General features: G+C 39.7%; 1 protein-coding gene across 1 annotated transcript in view; it reads left to right on the forward strand.

Moving 5' to 3' along the window:
- The window catches only part of FREM1 (FRAS1 related extracellular matrix 1), a 61,758-nt gene that overhangs the window by 13,107 nt on the left and 27,229 nt on the right, over positions 1 to 21,422 (forward strand). Inside the window, 15 exon segments of the mRNA XM_009904586.2 lie at positions 1,976 to 2,320; positions 3,390 to 3,532; positions 3,948 to 4,144; positions 4,805 to 4,895; positions 6,417 to 6,584; positions 7,101 to 7,217; positions 7,219 to 7,310; positions 8,145 to 8,238; positions 8,706 to 8,958; positions 10,694 to 10,891; positions 12,018 to 12,203; positions 13,649 to 13,845; positions 15,143 to 15,371; positions 16,875 to 17,019; positions 20,010 to 20,151. Of these exon segments, the coding sequence (XP_009902888.2) occupies positions 1,976 to 2,320; positions 3,390 to 3,532; positions 3,948 to 4,144; positions 4,805 to 4,895; positions 6,417 to 6,584; positions 7,101 to 7,217; positions 7,219 to 7,310; positions 8,145 to 8,238; positions 8,706 to 8,958; positions 10,694 to 10,891; positions 12,018 to 12,203; positions 13,649 to 13,845; positions 15,143 to 15,371; positions 16,875 to 17,019; positions 20,010 to 20,151 (2,597 nt within the window).

The raw sequence follows: 21,422 nt of genomic DNA on the forward strand, positions 1-21,422 counted from the left end.
GTGGCTGTGATAACACAGCAGACAGCAAAATGTTGACAGTCTGTTGTACGTCACTCCCTGCTGAAGGCTGCCAGCATAACAGACAGGCTTACAAGGGAATGAAGGTACAGAAGGAAATACCTGTATACACAGTAAGAAATTAAAAGTTTCACAAGCTCATGAAGTCTATTGCATAGATCTAAGCAGTTTTGTAAATGTTGTCCATGTGCTTAAATAGGAGATACTTGTAAGTCTGGCATTTTGCTTACCTACTGCTTAAATTTGAAAATTAAATTGGTTCTTAGTTTCTTCACTGGAGGTGAATTCAGCCCGAGTGAGAGAAGATAGCTAGTAACAGCAGGCCTGATGCTGCTCTGCTTCTTACCAAGGGTAAAGGAGATGCTACAGAATCCCAGGTGATTTTTATTTGTTGACAAAACCAGAAAACACTTGGATATGGTTGTTACTTACTGGCAGCTTTAAGGTTTATTTTAAAAAGTTGCAGTTAAATTTGAGTTCTAATTCATTAGCATCTGCATGGTCAAAATTACTAATTTTGTTTTGCAAACAAACCTAGAGACATAAAGCAAGTATTTAAAGAAAAGGAGAGGGTGGTATTTGGAATTTATTGTAAACATACTACATAGAAATATGCTTAATTTCAGGAAACTACTGCCAAGCAATTCAGTGTCTGCTGATCATCCTCCCATAGCGCTACAAACAGAAAGTCTGTGGTGTCAGCAGTATTAGATAACACCCTCAGAGAGGTGTTAGGGCATGTGGCCAGCCAGGGAGTGGACCGCAGGCTGTGGAGCAGCAGACCAGCTGTGCCTGAATTGCAGAGCCCAGGGCCCACCTCACAGCGCAGTCTTTCCCCAGCATGACGTTCTCTGGGGTTTCTCAGCCTCCCTTTGCAGCTAGCCAAAGCTTGAGACCATTCAGAGACTGTACCTCCTTATGGTGTATGTGTCTGCATAGGCATTTGCAAAGGAAACCATCACCATGATTTTTGGCAATTGTCTTTTTTTTTAAATTTTTTTTTTTTTGTGTCCAGAAAACTCCAAATTATGCACCAACTTTAGAGGACAGCTCAGGTTTAGCCCTCCAGCTGCACCATAATTGCAATGCTGCTGGCAAATGGCCTGAGCCACTGCCCACTGAATCAGTGGAGAGGTTCCCATTAACTGCAGGGAACAGTAAATCAACCCAGTCTTTCAAATTCTCTTTTTCTGGGTTAAATGGTTAAGACTTAAAGGAGGATGTTGGAAGAAAGTGGTATGTATGGCATTCTTCCCTGTCTTCTGTCACTTGTAGCAGATTTTTGTTTGGGGTTGAGGTAGTTATTTCTCTATCCTAAAGTTTGCTCATAATTCTCTTCAAACAAGGAGCAGAAGTGTGTGTGTGTGTGTGTCTGATATCACACAGCACAGAGGGCAGAAAGAAAAGCATTGCTTGGAGGCTCTGGGGAGATCATCTTTCAGCACTGGCTTGCAGTTACTGAAACCTTTAACCTGCCTGAATATTTGTGTGTGTGCATAACATGCTCAGTGAAGCAGAGGTGTAAAATTGTCTTAATGTAGACAGTAACCTCAATATGCAGAAAAAAACCTAGAGACACAGAAATGTTTTTATTTGCAATGAAATGCTGAGCTGTAATGACAAGGCTCTTTGAAATATAAAATACACGTGAAATATTCTGATAAGTAGAGCTTGAAGTTCAAACAGAAACACAGTTAAAAACCGTTGATACCTCAAATTCTCTTTAGTGCAATGGATATTTTGAGAATTTTCTCTGCTATCACGAATGAAAATTCTGCATTCTCATTCACTATTTTAGTTTCTAGAAACCTGTTTTGAGTAAGTGATTACGTTTGACTCTTCTAGTTAGAAATGTATTCTTGTCCTCTCTCCCTTAATAGCATCCACCTTGATAGAAGGATTCTCATCTGAGCTGAACTGTATGTTTCTGATGTGTTTTCTTACACTCTTTTGGCAGGAGGGAAAGGATTCATGTTCTCAGTTTCTGACATTCAGGCTGGAGTTGTTCACTACCATCATGATGACAGTGATTCTACTAAGGATTTTGTGGTATTTAGGATTTTCGATGGCACCCACAATATCCGCCATAAATTTCCAATCAATATCCTTCCTAAAGATGACAGCCCTCCATTTCTTATCAGCAATGTCATAATTGAAGTTCATGAGGGACAGATGATCTTGATTCAAAGCTCCATGCTTCATGCTTCTGACATGGATTCCAGTGATGATTACATACTATTCAATATTACCAAGCCACCACGAGCTGGAGAAATCATGAAGAAACCAGGACCAAACTTGATAGGTAATGAAATGCATCCACATTAGCACACTTTTATTTGTCCCTTCATCTTTTAACTACGTTAGATGTTACAATTAGACAACTTTGCCTCAGGACAAATCATGGGAAATATAGATCTTCATTATAGCGTAAATCCTTATCCTTAACTAATGCTGGAGGGCTGGAGCACCTTTCCTATGAGGACAGACTGAAGGAGTTGGGGCTGTTCAGTCTGGAGAAGAGAAGGCTCCGAGGTGACCTAATTGTGGCCTTCCAGTATCTGAAGGGGGCCTACAAGAAGGCTGAGCAGGGACTTCTCAGGATGTCAGGTAGTGATAGGACCAGGGGGAATGGAATGAAGCTGGGGCTGGGGAGATTCAGGCTGGACGTGAGGAGGAAGTTCTTCACCATGAGAGTGGTGAAGCCCTGGAATGGGTTGTCCAAGGGGGTGGTTGAGGCCCCGTCCCTGGAGGTGTTTAAGACCAGGCTGGATGAGGCTCTGGCCAGCCTGATCTAGTGTGGGGAGTTGGAACTAGATGATCCTTGTGGTCCCTTCCAACCCTGACTGATACTATGATACTACTATGAATGCTGGTCTCTGCACCGGAATAACTAGGCTTGCGAGCAAATTTATCCCATAATTCTTCCATTCTGAGTCTATTTCCCTATTGTACTTTTCTCCTTAACAAAAGCTGAGAAAATCAGGATTTCCAAGGATCCCTGACACATTCAAATCTATTAGGTTATGCTAATGATGAAGAAAGCTCTCCTTCCATTTAGCTGACTCAGAAACCCCTGCTCTAGACTGCAAAGGCCATTAGTCCTACAATTCTTTTGTCCTCTGAACGGAGCTTTAGGCTCATTTGCTGTTTCTTCATTTTAAAAAATGACCTCTAAGTGATGTAGAAGAGAAGTTTATGATCTTCAGGAAATGTGAAAGACAATGAGGTAATATATCAAAGGGCTTGCCCTGGTTAGGGTGAGAAAGAGGACCTGATGCTTCACATTTTATTTGCACAGCTAATAGATGATTTTTGTAAATAATTAAAATTATGTGGTGTTCCAACAGAAGATATATTCTTCAATTCAACAGGGTATTCTGTCAGCAGCTTTCTTCAGAAGGATCTATATAATGGAATAATTTACTATCATCATTTGGGAGGAGAAATATTTGAAGATTCCCTTGAGTTTGTGCTGTGTGATAGCCATGATCCTCCCAATCTTTCAGAGCCACAGGTACGAATCTGAAGCATCTTTGGCACACATGATGATTACCATCAGGTAATTCTTTCCACTTGGCCACAGAGAGATACACAGTGAGAACCTTTCCCTACACCGTAAAGAGAAATCTTAAAAACAAATTAGATTTAGAGACAGTACAAACCAAACAGCCCTCTTAATGTCTGCTGAGAAGAGCTTATTTTACCCAGGAGTCCACTGCTTTTACTTTAAAAGGAAACTAATGAGATTTCCAGGGATTGCATTTAACTGTTGTGTATCTCCATTACTCTTGTGTTCATGCTATGACAGCCACATCCTGTATCTAACATTCCAGTGATCCACTTCTGTGTGTGCATGTTTGTAAAAAGGTATTTGGACATTCTCTTAATGAGAGTAATGACTGCTGATTTTACTCTCTTCCTGAATTCAGGTGATGATGGTGCATATTATCCCTGTGGATGATCAGCTACCCAGAGAAGCTCCAGGAGTGATCCGTCACCTGGTTGTTAAGGAGACTGAGATTGCTCATCTAACTAAGAAACATCTTCACTTTGTAGATGTGGAAGAGCAAGACAGAGAACTCACATACATCATAACTACTTCCCCATTTTTCTCATGCACACCTGGGTAGGTGTGACATGCCATACCTTCCAGGTGGGACACTGCAGTGACTCAGGAAAGAGGAGCAGCCTCAGTAGCAGTAGCACACTTGTCACAGGTTCTTAATCAATTCGCCTAAAGTGCAGGAGGTGACAGTGTGCAACTCTCCTGATAATGATTAAGGGTGAGCTAGAGGTGAAATATACAGAACAATTAAAAAAAAAAAAAAAAAAAAAAAAAAAAAGAAGGCAATAGTTTAGCAAGAAATAAGAAGGAGCAAAGGACCTGAAATATGTTCTTTCCTTTTGCTAGACTTGCATTTTACACTGACCTGTAGGAATGTGTACAGCCTTGAGCACAAGTAACAGGATGTTTCCTAACTGACAGAGTAAGGCTGCCCTGGTCCTGCCTCAGACTGGGAAAATGCAGATTACTACTGTGAAGACGCCCTGGTCACGGAGCACAGTGAAGGCAGAAGATGTTATAGGGTCAATAGGGGTATGGAATGAATGAGTGTAGTAGCAGTTTACATGTCACTGATGCCGTTTCTCCATTTGGTAAATTGGTTTTCCTTTCAGCTCAGTTGAAAGTGGTAAGTTATTTGAAATGCAAGATTGAGCTATGTGTCTGTTGTTTCTCCTGTTCTTCAATATTGCTAACCAGGATGTGACACATGTTTCTCTACAGCCACTCAGATGCTGGGAAGCTGTTTATGGTAGATACCATCCCCAAGTTGGTCAAGGATCCTGCTGCTCTTGCACTGAAGTCATTTACTCAGGTTTGTTGTATTCCCTGATAACACAACCAGTAATAAACAATTAAAAAAAGTTATATTGTACAGCTTCTTTTTCGACAAGAAAACAAGAAGTGAAAAATGAGGAGCAGTATTATCAGTGGCTTTGCTTATGAAGGTCAAAAGCATGCTAATTAATTTCCATTTTTAAAAATGGAAAAACCAGCAGGGGCTGCATTTGCTTAGGGCAGGCTGAATTTGACTCCAACATAAAGTTAAGATGAAGGAAAAAATACACAAATGTTGAACAAAGGCCTTGACACTTTTCTGCTATTCCTCAGTGTCAGATACAGTAAAGCCTGGAAACAGGCCATTTTCAGGATTTTTGTTTTTCATTTTTCAGGGCTCCCATAGTCTTATGAATATTAATAATGTTTTAGGAAATATTAGGAAAGTGCCCTTTTTTATTTCCTGCTATATGGTTAAGGCTGCATAATGATGATCATTGCAGTACCATAATAAGAGTTCTGAGCCCACAAATTCTTAATCCTGTGCCTAATCAGGATATCTGGGTGTAAGATTTTGGTCACTATTTCAGCTTCTTCCCTTGACCTGCCCCTCACCCTGTCGAGGCCAGTACACACAGTTTTATTTGCACTGGTGAGAGCAAGTTCAGCTGCTATGGGAGATATTAGTTAAAACCTATGCTTCGATGAATTTGTAAGCCACAGCTAGAAATGCTCTTGGGACCAGAATTCGTTAACAGCTCACCAAGAAGGTAAGTCTATTGCCTCTGTTATCACTTATAAACTGTCTGTATTTTTTGCTACAGTTTGAGTATGTTGAACTTCTACTCACTGATTTGTAAGTCAAGGGTACATTCACAATTTCTGGTACTTAATTTGACAGTCCAGTTAACATCTAATGAGGGTATGAGAAAGGTCCCTAATGTCCTGAGTTATGGGCTAAGTAGCCTATACCTCTAAGTAGCCATTTGTGGTGAGTTCAAAATTCCCCCCAACATAAAATTGCCAGACCAGCCTGTTGGAAGCAAATGAAGCTGCATTTACAAGCAAAACTACAATCTAAAATGAAATGCAATGAATATGTATGAAATATATAGCATTTACAATATTACAGGTATTTACAATTTATAGACAGCACAAGTACCCCCCCTGGACAAAATCAGGGGGCTAATAATAGCTTCCCCACTCCCTGCCCCCTTCCCTCTACCCCCTGTACACAAGGGACAAGAGAAAGAGCAGAGAATATTTTGTTAGTACTTAGCCACAACAAAGAACGCAGCCAAGATCAGCAAAGCCAGCAGAAGCACAGCCAGAGTGGAGGAAGCGAAAAGAGAGTTAGTTTATCAAACTAACTTTTATGGTTGATATCTGTCTAATGGGATTGATTAGAACTTATTATTATTTTCCTTTTTACATCCAATGGTGATTTATTTACATTCTACTACTTTCTTTTTGAGATCTGTGGAAAATTTTCTAGGCATAGTCTGAAACTACCACACCATTATCTCTTCTTACGTGCACTCCTCTTCCCTTTTCGCAGCATGCTGTGAACTATATGAAAGTTGCCTACATGCCACCACTGCAGGACATTGGGCCTGAGCCTCAGCAAGTCCAGTTTATTTTTTCCATCAGCAATCAGCACGGTGGCACTTTACATGGGATCTGCTTCAATATTACAATTCTTCCTGTGGACAATCAAGCCCCAGAGGTAGGGTGGTGGTGAGGGTGAGAGGGAAAAACTTGTTAAGTGACTTTGGGTAGAAACAGAAATGCAGAGAGATGTCCTCATCTGACTGAAGTTAAGTCTTCCACAGGATCAGTGTTTCAGTGTCTCATATGTAGCCTGCACTGGAAAGTTTGTTGAGTGTGCAAGCTGATTTTTGTGCTAAGCAAGCTGAGGGCTACCTTCAGCATCTGAGAATCTGTACATAAATAGGTATGTCACATCCTGATTAGCAAAACTGCATCTGTCCTGTTTGTGTTGCCTATTGCCTATGAAGCTCAGGAGCAGTTGTGAACAGGATCAGGACTGGGCTGCACATATTATCACCTACTGTTAGTAAACACCTTAGGTTTTACTTATATAGCAGAAAACAATGCAGCCTTTTGCATTTTGGTTTTAAAGGTATTGCACATCCTCACAACAGCAAACTGAAATTGCTCTTTTGGTGTATGTTTAGAGCTGCACCAGAAAAATGACTTTCGACATTTCTCCTCCATGCAGGTTTCTACAAGCCTTTTGAGAGTGGAAGAGGGTGGCATGAGCTATGTCACAGAGGAACACGTTACCATCTCTGATGTGGACACAAAATGGGAGCACCTCCTCCTCCTCCTGCAGAGACCAGCCTCAGCATGGGGTAGTGGAGCTGCATGGCATTCCTATGAACCAAGGCGACAGGCTTTCCTGTGGGGACCTGCGTACCATGGCAGTCAGGTTAGAAGATTCTTTTCCTCTTGCAGTGGCGGAGTCTCTGTCAGATGAGTGAAAGCTCTGCAGTGAAATGGGGCAAGGAGCAAAGGCTACAGCTAGCCATGCTCACCATAGCATGGTTTGAGCAGAGCTTCTCCAGGACATCATTGTTGGCAGAAACTTGGGGTGTCAATGGTTACCATGGAAATGGAGCCATTATGTGTCCAGGAGACAGAAGCTAGTGACAATGTCTGATGTAGATAGGTTTCTCTATAAAACATTGCCCCATAGAGATGAGGAGCCAAATTCTGTGATCTGTCATGCAGATTCTGTGAAGAAGGCAATGGTTGCCAGCTTTTTTCTTTTAAGGCAGTCATATGTTTATTAAACTTGGTTAATTTACAAGAAAAATTCTATTAACACTGATTAACCGAGAGATTGAAATTTTGCTGTTATATTTGTGGCAAGAATAAGACCCAGCTTTCTACAAGCATGTTCCTACCTGTAAAAAAGGGAACTTACAGTAGTGAGGGGGTTGGACTTTGGAGGCCCCTTCTAACCCAGACCATTCTGTGATTCTGTTCAGCAGACATTCCACAAGCAACCAGAATAGAGATGACAAAACCTAAGTGAAACCTTTTTCCCAGGTGATATCTGGTTTATCTTGGGAATTTTTTTCTTTTAGAAGGTCCCACAAAGGTCCCTCAGAAGACAGTCTGATTTAGAACCAGAAATCTTGAATACTCCTGCACAGACACTAGCATTTTATATTGCTAGGGATTTGTGTTGTCTGGCATGACCCGAAAGTGCAATTTCTTCGTCTGTGTGAAATATTTAGCTTTTTCCCCACCCCCACAGGTATCGGCATGATGGCTCTGAGACTCTCACTGATGATGTCCTCTTCACAGCCACAGATGGCATCCACTTTGTAGAGTTCATCTTGCAGGTGGAGGTCAGTGTGTTGTGTATTTAATAGACAAAAATTGCCTGTGTAGTCAAAGCTTGACTCCTGAAAGTCCTTGGGCTCCCTTGGAAACTGGAAGATGATGGACTTGTTAGATTTCTATTTTGACTCTAGCTTTCAGGTCTATGTGACAAATCTGAGAGGAGACTTGCTTTTACTAGCTGAAAGGTATTTGTGCTTGCTCTAGCTTGGATTTTCTGTCTGAAATTATTTTCTTTGTACTTAAATATGAGAGTGAGATTTCTTTCTCTAGTTATAATTATCTAGTTTACTTTCATCTTTGAATTTTAAGACTTAACCTGATTCAACTGTTTTAATTTTGTTCACAGAGAGAGCTCAGTGTGCACTGACATTGACACCATACTGCTGGTTTGGTCTTAAAAGCAATGTATTAAAGTGAGAGAATTGCACTGAGATGCAAAAGAAAAAAAATCTAAAATTCTTTTTCTGATTAGGTGTTGCCTGTGAATGATGAGCCACCAGTTATGCGAACAGGCCTTGCTCCTGTGCTTCACTGCCTGGAGGGGGAAGAAGTGGTCCTGTCCTTGGAGTACATTTATGCCACAGATGCAGACAGTGATGATATGGAACTGATGTTTATACTGGCTCGCCAGCCCTACCATGGGGTAGTGAGGAAAGCTGGCTTTGCTGTGGATCGTTTCTCCCAAGCCGATGTCATCTCTGGTTTAGTCACATATAAGCACACTAGTAAGTGAGTTAAGGACAGAATTAGACTGGAAGTGGGTCAGGGAGTTTTTGGCAGAAAATCTTAACCTGAATCTGCACAATCTTTGCAGAGGCTCAGTAGGAACTGCTGAGAAACCATGTGTTGTGACTAGGGAATAAAGTAAGCTGGCTGTTAAAGAAGGTTGATGATACACAACCAAGTATTTTAAGATGCCCTCCAGACCCCTCTTTGAACTGAAGATTATATTAGAACAAGCCCATGAAAGGATTGTAAACCCAGAGGATATATTTAATTGTTGTTGATAAAACATTTTTGCAAAATCACTATTAAATTAGGTAAACTATAGAGTCCACACATTTATTTTATGACATTAAACCCCCCCTCTTCCTATAGACTATTCCTATATCATGTTTAGGTAAAATAATGTAACACTGTAAGGGAGGATGATGAGTTTTCATAAAAACCTAACAACCTGATGTATTTGCTTACCTCTGCAATCTAGACGAATATTCACCTTTTTTTTTTTTTGACACTTTATAATCTGTCTGTACCACAAGATAAATTATATCCAGATTTAATTCAAGTGAACCACAGTGCTAACCCACAGTGTGATTTTTATCTTTAAAATCCAAAATCAAGGGCTTTTTAACCCCCTTTCCCACTTAATTTTGTGCTTTCATTAGCATTAAGGGGATTCTCTTTTCTACATCTCTGAAGACAACTTTATAATTTTTTTTTTCAAAGGCTTTGGTTTTCTGTGTAATTCTGTAATTTTGTGCTGGCACGGAGAATATACATGATATTTTAAGGACTGGCACTGCCTAAAATGATCACCTGGTTTTTGAGAAGGAAGTACTTGATTATGGCTGTCTATAACAAACTTTTCTTTAGCATCCTAAAGATATCCAGATCATAGTTTCAACAACAATGTTCAAGTTGATATTCAAGGGTGCAATGCCTGTGTTTTTCATTCCCAAACTTCTAACATGAAATGTGCTGCCAGTAGATACTGCAAGAGGATTGTGAGTTGCTGTCTTTTCAGGCAGCTTATTAGTACTATCTTTCAGCAATGAAAGACATAGGCTGCCAGAAGTCCTGAGAACTAGAATACTTGCAAAGGGTGGCAGTTTGCAGTGTTGTGGTGTACCAGCCCACATTTTGAATGTGATTATATATAGGCATAATGTACAGTGCAGTACAAAGCACAGCTGTAGTACACTTTGTAGGTATTCAGTATATAGTAACACCTGCATTTCTTGCCGTGTAAAAATGTTTCCTTCTGGAAGGGCATGGATATTACTAATGGTCATAGAAAGAGTATATGCATAAAAGAAAGATCTTTTCCTACATTCTTCAAGAAAGAATGCAGGAAAGACTTTTCCTTCTCCACAAACATACATTTGGCATAGGCCTTGGTGCACAAAGAACAGAATTGTGAGTACTATTAGCAATTTTATTACAATGGAAATAAAGTAACATTGCAATAGTAATATTATAGCTATTAGTAATACAAACATAGTTGTATAGTTTTCTACACCTTTTTATTCTAGAACAGACATAAGCTGGTTACAATGAATTACAAACTACATCCCTCACCAAACTGCACCTCTACCAGCCAGAATTAAGAATTTCAGTAATTTTTGCTGTTTCCTTCTTCTGACTAAGGAATACTGCAGAATGTCCTTGAAGGACACAGAATTATTCTTACTGAAGTTTTGGTAAAACATTTTTTCTGAACTGCAACATTTTTTCCAGGTGGGGAGATTGGCCTGACTCCTACCATTGAGATCTTAACCTTTCTTGTCTCTGATGATGAGGCTGGCCTGGATGTGAAAGACTGCTGTTATGATGGACCTCCTCCTCCTCCAGTTTTGCTTCACAATCTGTTGCCAGTATATGACCTTAACATCACTGTACTTCCAGTGGACAATCAGCCTCCATCAATTGCAACTGGTGAAAGCTTCCTCTTACTGTAGCATTATGTGTTATGCACTACTGTAATGACTAACAACACAGAGGTGTTTGTTTAGCATCAGAAAGAGTCTGCTGAGATCAGCATAAAAAAGGCTTTGATCAGAATTTCTGTCAATACTTTTTTTCTTTTGCTAGTGCAGTGCGACCATGAAATGCAGCTGCAGGTGCAAGTATGAGTAACTGCTTGTGGCTTTTCAACTGCATGTTTGTATCATGTGGTTAGAGATGAGAGTTCTCAGATATGTTCCACTCCATCATGTCCAGTGCTCCATATGTGTCCATTGCTGCATATGTAACCTAAATCTGAATAAAAATGATCAGTACTTTTGCATATAAAGTATGAAGCAGAAATTTTGACTGGTGCCATTATAAAGGAATCTTTTATAACCTATATGAATTCTCTTAGTGAATCAAGACAAGTCTAGGAATTATATGTCATGGATCAAATTAATAGATGTGAAGTCACATTTTCACTAGTACTCTTCAAGTTAAAAAATAGTTAAAATGGAAATAGTGTTGGTAATGTAAATTTAGTCCAACAATAGCCCATTGTGTGAAATTTCCACTGAATTCCTGGGCTTCAGATGATCTTGCTAGTATGCATATCAATGATACGCTTTCTGTACGCTTGCCTTGTCCCATGTAATTTGTTTATTAACATTACATATATGTTATATACACCAGAGAATAATTAAGCATATGTATGAGTAATGTTCCAAGAAGCATTGTCTCAACAGGGAAATTAAGTGATAATGTATGAAAATTATTCATTATAAGCAATTAATAACAGCTCTTACATAATTAATGCTCTGACAAACAGGCAACAACTGATTTTTGAGCAGCATATAAACCATACCTAATAACTTACCAATAAAAAAATTTCAAGATTGCCTTCTTCCCACTCACATAATGGCAAAAGTAGATTTGATAGTGTAAACAGAGAAAAAAATATAAACCAAAACATCTCAGTAACTCGGTATTTGTTGTCTTTTCCCTCTTAATTATTACTTCCACTATTGTCAATTATTACTTCCATTATTGTCAACAAAATAATAGTAAAATGAGCTAAATAAGCAATAATGCTTATCATATTGTTTGTCTGCAGGTGCAAGGTTTGTGGTGGAGGAGGGCTCCTCAGCAGTCCTTACCATCAACCATTTGTTTGCTACTGACCCTGACACTACTGCAGATGACTTAGAGTTTGTCTTGGTTTCTCCTCCCCAGTTTGGTTACATTGAAAATACACTACCTTCTCCTGGGTTTGAGAAGAGTAATGTTGGTATAAGTGTAGGTAAGTCTTTACTATATATGGTATGGTAGTTTTAGGCTATGCCTTTAACATTTTGTTACAGAGTTCAAGCAGAAAAGTAGAAAAAGATAAATAAATCACTATTGGGTGTGAAAAGGAAAATTAAAGATAATGCTAAATGATTCCATTGGAGAAATATCTGCTATAAGACTGTACCAAAACATTCTGGGGGCTTCTCTTCTCTGTTTGTTTTGCTTGGGAGAGATTAACCTGTTTCTGCTGACCTTGGCTGCATTATTTTGGTTAAGTCTAACCAATACTTTTTCTTTCTGCTCCTTTCTCCCTTTTGGCCAGGGGGTGCAGGGGCAGAGGGACAGTTTACTGCTCTTTGACAGGGGCGGCGGGGGTTGAGTATTGTTTGTTAATGGTAAATATCTTCAAATATTGTAAATACTGTATATTTTGAACATATTCATTGCATTCCATTGTAGATTGCAGTTTTGCCGGTAAATACAGCTTCCATTTGCTTCCAACTGAGTTAGTCTGACAAAGTTAATTTTGAGGGGTGGTGTGTGTGTGTAAATTTCAACGTACCACATCACATATGGTAATCAAGCAGGTAAAATACATAGGTCTTATAGATGGCTGTGTGGTGGGCCCTGATGAAGTATCTGAAGGTGTGTGCATTAATATGGACAGGGGCTGACAAATGAAGACCAGTGGAATTGTGGAGAAAGTTCAAAGGGAGAATACAGCTTTGCAAATGTAAAGAATTGTCACTGGAAGTAAACAAGCCAGTCTTTTCATGTATTCCAGCTGCAATCTATTGGAAGTTATGGTATAATGTATTTATCTCCTCTCTCTGCCTTGCCCTTCACTCTCCCATGCAAGGGTCCCACTTTTCCCTTCACCTATACTTCCATCAAGTAAATGCTGTAGCTGAGAATTTGAAAAGCCTGGGTTCTATGCAAGTTTCCAAGCCAAAGTTACAAAAATGATAGACTTGGGTCTCTTCCCTTGCTCACCTTCAAATATTGTAAGGCATTTTCAGCCTCAGTGGAACCATCATGGCATGCTCTGTGATGAAACAAGCTTTACCAGTGCCTCCAGCTGAACACCCACAATCACTGAACCTGTTGGTCCCCATTTTACTGGTCTGTCAGTGAAACAACCACCAATGCATTTATTTAGACACTGGATCTTTTCCTACCTGTTATTTGGGTCTTTTAGTTCAGCTCTGAGGTATATGAAGTTGCACAATCCCACAAAAAGCAAAAGGATGCATTTTTGTTTCACAGAAAGGGCAAGAGTCCCGCAGTAACATGCACAATGTAACTCTTTCAGCCACCAAAAGAATGACTGAGACCTTATTAAATCCAAGGTATTTCTTCTTTGAAGAAAGACAGAATTTCACAATTTTTAATGATACATAAAACCAGAAGGCAGGATATTATTGTACTAATTTGTCATCTCTTTTAAATCTGTAGCTTCCTTTCAGCTGAAGCAACTGAAAAGCCTGAACATAAACTATGTACAAGCCAGACACATGCGAATGGAGCCAACAGCAGACCACTTTGTACTTTATGTCACTGACGGGCTGCATGACTCAGCAGAGACTCCATTTTTTGTTGTGATCAACCCAAACAATGATGAAATTCCAGAATTCATAGCAAGAAATATAACTGTAAGAAAAGAATCAAAATGCCTGTTATTTTATATCAGAAAACACTCCTAATATAAATAAGAACATTGTTCTGATACGTGTTCCTCTGCATCTTTTCCTTATACTTCGTGCAGTTCAGCCTGGTTCAGTTTAGTTTGGGAAACAGCCCAGTTAAATCCCATGTAAATCTATAAGATAGGCCTTCAGTGAGACTGGAGCAGTGCATGACTCTGTTTGATAAATTGTAATGAAGAGGGGAAAAAAAATAAAAGCAAGGCTCAAATCTTTAAACTACTAAGTAATCTAGAAACTAGAAGGATCATTTTGCTGCTTCTGGTTTCACAGGAGATTTTATAATTTTTTAAATAAAGGTTTTCTGTGTTCCTGGTACAGCTTCTCCCCTCTCTGAAAACTGCTTTTTATATAAACAGTAATTCTGTGGCAATGCCAGCGATGAGCAGTGTGAGCAATCTGGCAGTGTAGGCCTACAGCCTGACATGGTGGTAGGCCATGCTCAGTGTAAGTGCAGAAGTGGCTAGCCGTGTAGCAAAACAGTGCTGTGCCTGCAGCATGTAACTAAAGCAGGGCACTGGTAGCTATAAACAAAGAAACTTATCTGGGAATAACAGAACACGCACCTGCATCAACAACCTCGCGTGTCATTAGTAGTTGGACCAATAATCTATAATAGTGCGATGTGTGGTCACTCGTGGGAACCAATGAAGCTATGCCAACGATGCTCTCCGAGTTTATATAAGTTGTAGAAGTTGCCTTAATACGCACTCTTCTTCTTTTACTTTGCTGTACTATACTCACTATGCTTGCACTATAGTCCTACAATACTGGAACAATAAAGGAACAATACTTGATCATACTGGTCATCTGTATTGACTCCAGTCTCCATTGCTGACATAATTCTGTGATCAACATGCTAGGGCTGTGTAAGATTATCTTACTGTAATGTAAAAAGTGTGTGCACGTGTATAAATTTATATGCATCCATGTTTTTACAAATATTTATGTATTTAAAGGTGTTCTCCAAAGGTGTTCTCCTCTGTGCATTCACTAGCACTTAATAGCACAGCTTTTCTATTAATTGTGGCAGATACCAACTCCTTATCTCACTCCCCCCCCCCCCCCCCCCCCCATAACTATTTACTACTCAGTCTCTTGAACTGGCTGAACTCAGTAGGTGGTACAAAAGCTGCTGAAGGGATGGAGGAAATAAAAACACATGCTAAAGTACCTAGCTTAGGATATCATGATGAAATTCTATAATTTCTTTTTAATGAAAAATGTTTTTTTCTTTTATTTTCAGGTTCAAGAGGGGGGGATGAAAGAGCTGGATCTCTCTGTTATCAACGCAGTTGATCTGGATGTGCCTCAAGACCATTTGGTATTTGGAGTTGTGCAGAAGCCCTGGTACGGGTTCCTTATTAATGGAGTTCATGGCAAAGATATTCTACACTATAAACAGCTAATTAACCACAACCAGCACGGTCATGAGTTGCTTGTTCATGACTTTTCCATGGAGCTGCTGAAAAACGGTAGGTGCAGCATTCTTCTGACATTAGTCTTTAACTCCTTTAACAAGGTAGGGTGGTACAGCAAGAAACCTTCACCACTTATTATTCACTTGCCCTATATGTTTTTCCAAGACAATGATTAGGAACGGAAGTTAATGTATTTAATGATAAGATTGTCTACTGATTTTAGGAACAGTGAATGAAATCATCATTAGAGGCTCATGCGTCAGAAAGTGTAGGGGGTGTATCTGCCATGAAAAAATAAAGGGAATGTTATAACATATCAGGAAATGTTCCAAAATGTTTGACATCCTCTAGTACAGAGACAGGGAGACCAATTTAAAAGTATGTTAACTGATCAGAAATGTTGCTTTACCTGATCACAGAACCATCTGGGTTGGAAGGGACTTTGAGGATCAGCTAGTTCAACCTCCCTGCTACTGGCAGGGACATTTTTACTACATCAGGTTGCTTAAAGCCACATCCAACCTGACCTTCAACACTTCTGTGGATGAAGCATCCACAACTCCTCTAGGTAATCCTTTTCCAGTGTTTCACCAACATGATTGTAAAACAATTTTTTTATGTCCAGTCTAAACCTAACTTCTTTTACTTCAAAACCCTTGTCCCTTTTCCTGTTACATGAAGCAACGGTAAAAAGTCTTTCTCCATCTCTTCTATTGGCCTCCTTTACATATTGAAACAAGGCAATATATACCATCATCATACTTTCATATACCTAATGATGAAGTTAATCAGTTAACCTGCTTTGAAGCAGCAAAGCTCTTTCAAGAACTCATAAAGAAGAAATGTATTAAACATTGCCAAGAATATAGTAGATTCTCCCAGGCTGTGGCAATTGAATGGAATATGGTGTAAGAAAGGACATTTAACTCAATCCTGCCAGTCAGGTTGTGAGTCAGCTGTCAAAACCCCAGGAAAGATTTTTCTTCTCTCTGCCTAATATGAACCTTCAGAAATATGATGTTCACACCCCAAATTCCTCAGCTTTTCTCTTCGCCTGTGCACAACGGTGACTATCAATGCCTCCAACCAGATCATCTGACTGTCAATGGTCATAGCCACAAAGCCAGCTGCACTGCCCCAAGACTTGTTTAAAGCTCTCTGGGGATTATTTAAGGCACAGAAAACTGTTGTCTAAGACTCTCACTCTTTCTATGTTTCTGTTAAAATGAACCTGAATGAGGAAAAGAGAAGAAATCTGCCTCTTCAAGGCTGATAGAGACTCTTTTGTGAAGGGAGTCATTCCTCCTTCAGGTCAGGCTGGTATCTTTGACTCAATAACATGTAGTCAGATTAATGAACAGCAGTGACTCACCAAGGTAATCTGGTAGCTGAAACAAGCTTGCTGTGACCGGGGCATATGGGGAGTGGAGATGGAAGCAGCATGAAACTATGTAAGAGGTTTTTCAGGAGTTAGATTTATTTGTTTGTTTCATTTTTCTCTCTCCCTCTTTCTCTCTCCCAATCTTTCTCTTTTTCTTCTCTCCATTCCCTGCATAGGAATGAAGCTGCTGTACATACACGACAATTCGGAAAACCTCATTGACAGCTTTAAAATCCAGCTATCAGATGGGAAACATAAAGTCCTCAGAACCATTTCAGTAAAGGTCATTCCAGTTAATGATGAGAAACCAATGTTGAGCAAGTAAGCCAAGTGTTCATGACTCTGACAGAGGGAAGAGATCAGATTAAATGATCCCAAAGTGATCAAACCCACAAATTGGTGGCTGATGGGGGGAGAATGCCATAACTAGTCACAAACTAATGTCAATACAGATGTTTCCATTTGTGTCTTTGTCAGCCTGTTTAAGAAAAACATTTTCAGTGTAAGAAGGGAAAAAAAAAAAAAGGCAGAGAGGAAATGCTTGTTTTGTCTTTCACAGTGTAAAAACATTTTCCAAAGAGCCCTGATCTTTGCACAACTCTGCTGGCCACTGACCACCATGGTACTGACTGCAGTTACTTTGCTTTCCCTTGTCCATGTGGCAGCCTGTCTAAAATCTCTCTGATAGCAGGTCTGGATTTTGGCATGAGAGATGCCTCCTTGCTTCACAGAGGAAAGCCTTTCAGCTTAATGATTCTGTTTCTATTATAAAATTCTGAAAGTTCTGCATTCTGAAAGGCTAACTTGCCTTACAGTTCAAAGCTAAGAGTCATCAATTAATTAGACATGGTCAGAAATTGCCTAGCAGACCATTTGCACATAGGCAGCTGGCTGTGAGAGAGCTGAACTTCCTGGACATTTTAATAATGAGCTTGTCCCTTGAGATTTCAAATTTTAGCTGATGACCTGCCACACAGCATCAGGGCCTTCAATCTCATGGCTGCTTTCCAGGCCTATGCAAGCACACAGGGAGCTGGGGGCCCAAAGTCTTTGGGAGTATATGGAAATGACTCATAGTCTCTTAGGCAGGCTGCCACTACAGTTGGAATTTCTGATCCCCCAGGATATCTGGCCTACCTTCAGGTCAGACCAACACTTCTCATGGCAGAGGGTTTTGAATGTTTACCATGTAGACCACCCTGTATTAATGGATGTTAGTTTTACAATAGAAAGATTATAAAGGACCTCATAATGCTAATAAGAGAGAAAGTCCATTTCTAGTTAGAATAAGGGATATAGTATATATATTCATATACTGTACTGATAATTACTGATAATTGCCTGTGTGTTCCTCATATGGTAAAGATAGATATATCATTTTTCACCCTTTCTCTTCAGAGATAGATAGCACTTTTAACTTTGGCCAGCTGGATCCAGAAACTGTTACTGCCTTGTCTAGGCAGTATTCCTGTGGTGAACAGTAGTCCATAGTATGCCATCTACTTGTGAAACAGCTGTTTTGTTATAAGAAGTTACTGCTTCTTGCCTGCTACTACTCCACTAAAACGCAGTATACCACCAGCACTTAAGCAGTAGTGCTTTAAGGAAATATGTTCAGCTTCACATTGAAACAGATTAGATTCACCACATCTTGGCTGCAGGGTAGGAGCTCCCTTATGCCACTGCAGCTTTAAAGGTGAAGATTTTTCTCATCTTTTGATCTGGGGTTACTTTTCTACCTCGGGAGTTTGACCTCTCATCTCCATTAGCTATGGTCAACAGACTGAAGAATCTGTGATGGGATGTTTTGGGCTGGCAAGCAGCAGCTTCTATTCAGACAGATTGCCAAAACCTCAATCTGTCACCTCTTGGATTGCATTCTAAAGCAAGAGGTGCCCTTGGGGAATGTGGGGCCTAGAAGGACTTAACCAACTAAGTGCCATGCAGAAAAAGCATTCAGGGTGTAATTAAATGTGCTTATTTCCCCCTTTTGTTGTTGTTGTTGTTGAATATTCTCTTCCTGGCTCAACCAGTCTTTCAATCAGACACCTGTTCTTCCTGTTTGCATAGTCCTAGCATGTTTATAGCTGGTAGCAGCAAATTATTAAGGTTACTTAGCTGTCATTAATATTACTTGATATACTTTGTCATATGACTTAATTTTATTTTTTTCTCATTTTGCCAAACATGAAATTCGTACATCTGTATCAGCCTGAATATGAAACTTCAGGAAAAACACCTCGCTCTCTTTCTAAGACTACTTGCATCTTGCATAAAGAAAGGGTTATTATATGAAGAAGGTGTCTTCTACAATGCTTGTAAAAATCTATCTGCATTTGGCCTTTGAAATGGCATGGCTTGCACAGGCTCAGCTGTGTCCAGCCACAGCTTAGCTGCCCAAATGCCTAAGGAATCTGTCCTTTCCCAAGCTGCTCCACAGCCCCTGGGCAGATTAGCTTGAACAACTCCCACCCTAAATATGCTGAATCCCTTCCAACCTTCATGAAGCTTTGCATAGTCTAATAATACTGTTTGGGTGCTACATTGTGAAAACATAAGACATCTAACAGCAAAATGAGAAAACAGGGTGTCCAGAAGCAATCTGGATGATGACTAGTAGCTAAGAACAGAAACAGAGGAGACAAAATCAGAGAATCATCTTGGAGTAAGACTCTAGATGAATTTCAAACTATGTAGGAGTACTTTTCCCCAGAGCTGCCTCAGTTTCTATATGTGGCTATTAATAGTGATTTCTGCCAAGAAACAGGTGGTCTGCTTCTCTGAAACTAGAAGCCAGGGTGATTCTGCAATGGGGAGCACAGAGAAGAATCCAGTTATGTCTTTTTAGGTGTCTCTTAAAGATTTAGGCAAGTAGTGACAGGCTAATTGTTTGAAGGGTAGTCTTTTCTCTAATGAATAATCAGTTCATCAGAGACAGTATTGCTATGGTTTATAGTAGCAGTAATATGGTTTATAGTAGAATGTATCATGGCCTATTTGTTTACATTGCCCTCTTATAAAGTGTATGAAGGTGAGCAGACCAGAACCCAGGAGAAGAAAACAGACATGGTAAATCTTGGGTTGCTGTGAATATCTGTGGTGTTGTTTTTCAGCATTCTAAACAGAAGGTGGTCTACCCTGTTTGGGTGTTTTTTCTGTTTTGGACTGAAATAGGCATCCTCCTTCCATTCCTTATGAAGCTGTCATTTTGGTCAGCATCTGGGTAATAAGTATTCCTGGCAGAGAAATTACATGTTGGAAAGATTACTTTTCTTTTATTGCATAAATACATGACCTCTAATTTTTTGCAGGAAGGTTGATATAGAGGTGAACATGGGTGAAGCTCGAATAATTTCTAGTGCTGTTCTGTCAGCAGAAGATAAAGATACCCCCAGGGAGAGAATTTACTACTTATTTGAAAGGCTTCCAGAAAATGGTCAGCTTCAGCTCAAGGTTAGTCTTTGTTCTTCAACAAAAAGCAGGTACACAAATGTCCATCTTCCTTTTCTCCCAAATGTCTGTCATGTTTTGAAGTAAGACAACTGGGACCAGTTCAGTTGTTGAAAGAGTGTTTGAACAAAACAATGATGCTCTTTCAGGCCTTTAGTATTGACACTAAGGGCCAGATCCTCAATAAGAGAGGGAGGGTCAAAAGCATATGAGATCATGTGAGGCAACAATAGAGAGAAATGCTCGGGAAATCAGGTCATGGAGGGGGGAAATCAAGTATCAAAGTGGGGAAGGTATGGAGGGGAAGTCTTTGATCCAAAAACCAAACCAAACCAAAACCAACAACAACAACAAAAAAATGGTGACAAGGAAGCCATTATTTAAATTACTTCAGGATTCAGAAAGAATGGAGGGACGTGTGTGTGAAAGAAAAGGGAGAAAAGGAAAGGAAAAAAAAAAGAAGAAGATGTGAAGAATATATTAAGAGGAAAGACAGAAGAGATGAGAAATGGAAGGAAAGATGACAGCCTATTGAACAAAGATAAGTGCAAGAAGGAGGACAGAAAAAAATTGCCTCGTTTTAGTTCCATGTATATATAATGTTAAAAAAAAATCTAAGACCTGGAAATCACTTTGATTCTGGATCCCTGTAAGAGTCTGGGTTACATGAGACTTCTGAATTAAAGGGTTCCACACACTGGGGTGAAAAATAGCTACCGGTTAGAGCTGACAGTTTGAACATACAGGGTATCCATGTGTTTTTGATCTATTTTCAATAACCTTTGCTCCTAAGTTAGTTACACCATTACTGCAGGCTAAATATCAAATACACAGATAAGTCCAATATGGAGTAATATGCTGTCTTCAGGAAAGCATAATATTTTTATTGGGCAACTCTCAATTTTCCATCAAAGGTCATCTGAGGGTCTAACTTTCTGTGCTTCCCTCAAGTTCCCCATAGGTCCATTTCTGAAATGCTTTTAGGTGTGGTTTTGGATAGAACCAAGAGCAGGTTTGTGAAATCAAGAAATAGAAAACATAAGTTGGCTCAACAACCATTTAATTTTCATCCTGTTGGTGTCTTGTTGAGAAGTGTGCAGAAATGTATTTCCAAGAATAAAAGTGGCTACACTCCACGTATTCCATTTTATTTATAGTATTTATGCATCCTCTCCAGCAGCCTTACAGCTGCTTGGGAACAACGCTTGTTATTTACTGCCCTTCAAAAGATACTATGAGAAAAGAGTCTATAGATTAGAAGGGAATACAGGTTG

Source organism: Dryobates pubescens, chromosome Z, assembly GCF_014839835.1.
Source record: "Dryobates pubescens isolate bDryPub1 chromosome Z, bDryPub1.pri, whole genome shotgun sequence".
Classification (NCBI taxonomy): domain Eukaryota; kingdom Metazoa; phylum Chordata; class Aves; order Piciformes; family Picidae; genus Dryobates; species Dryobates pubescens.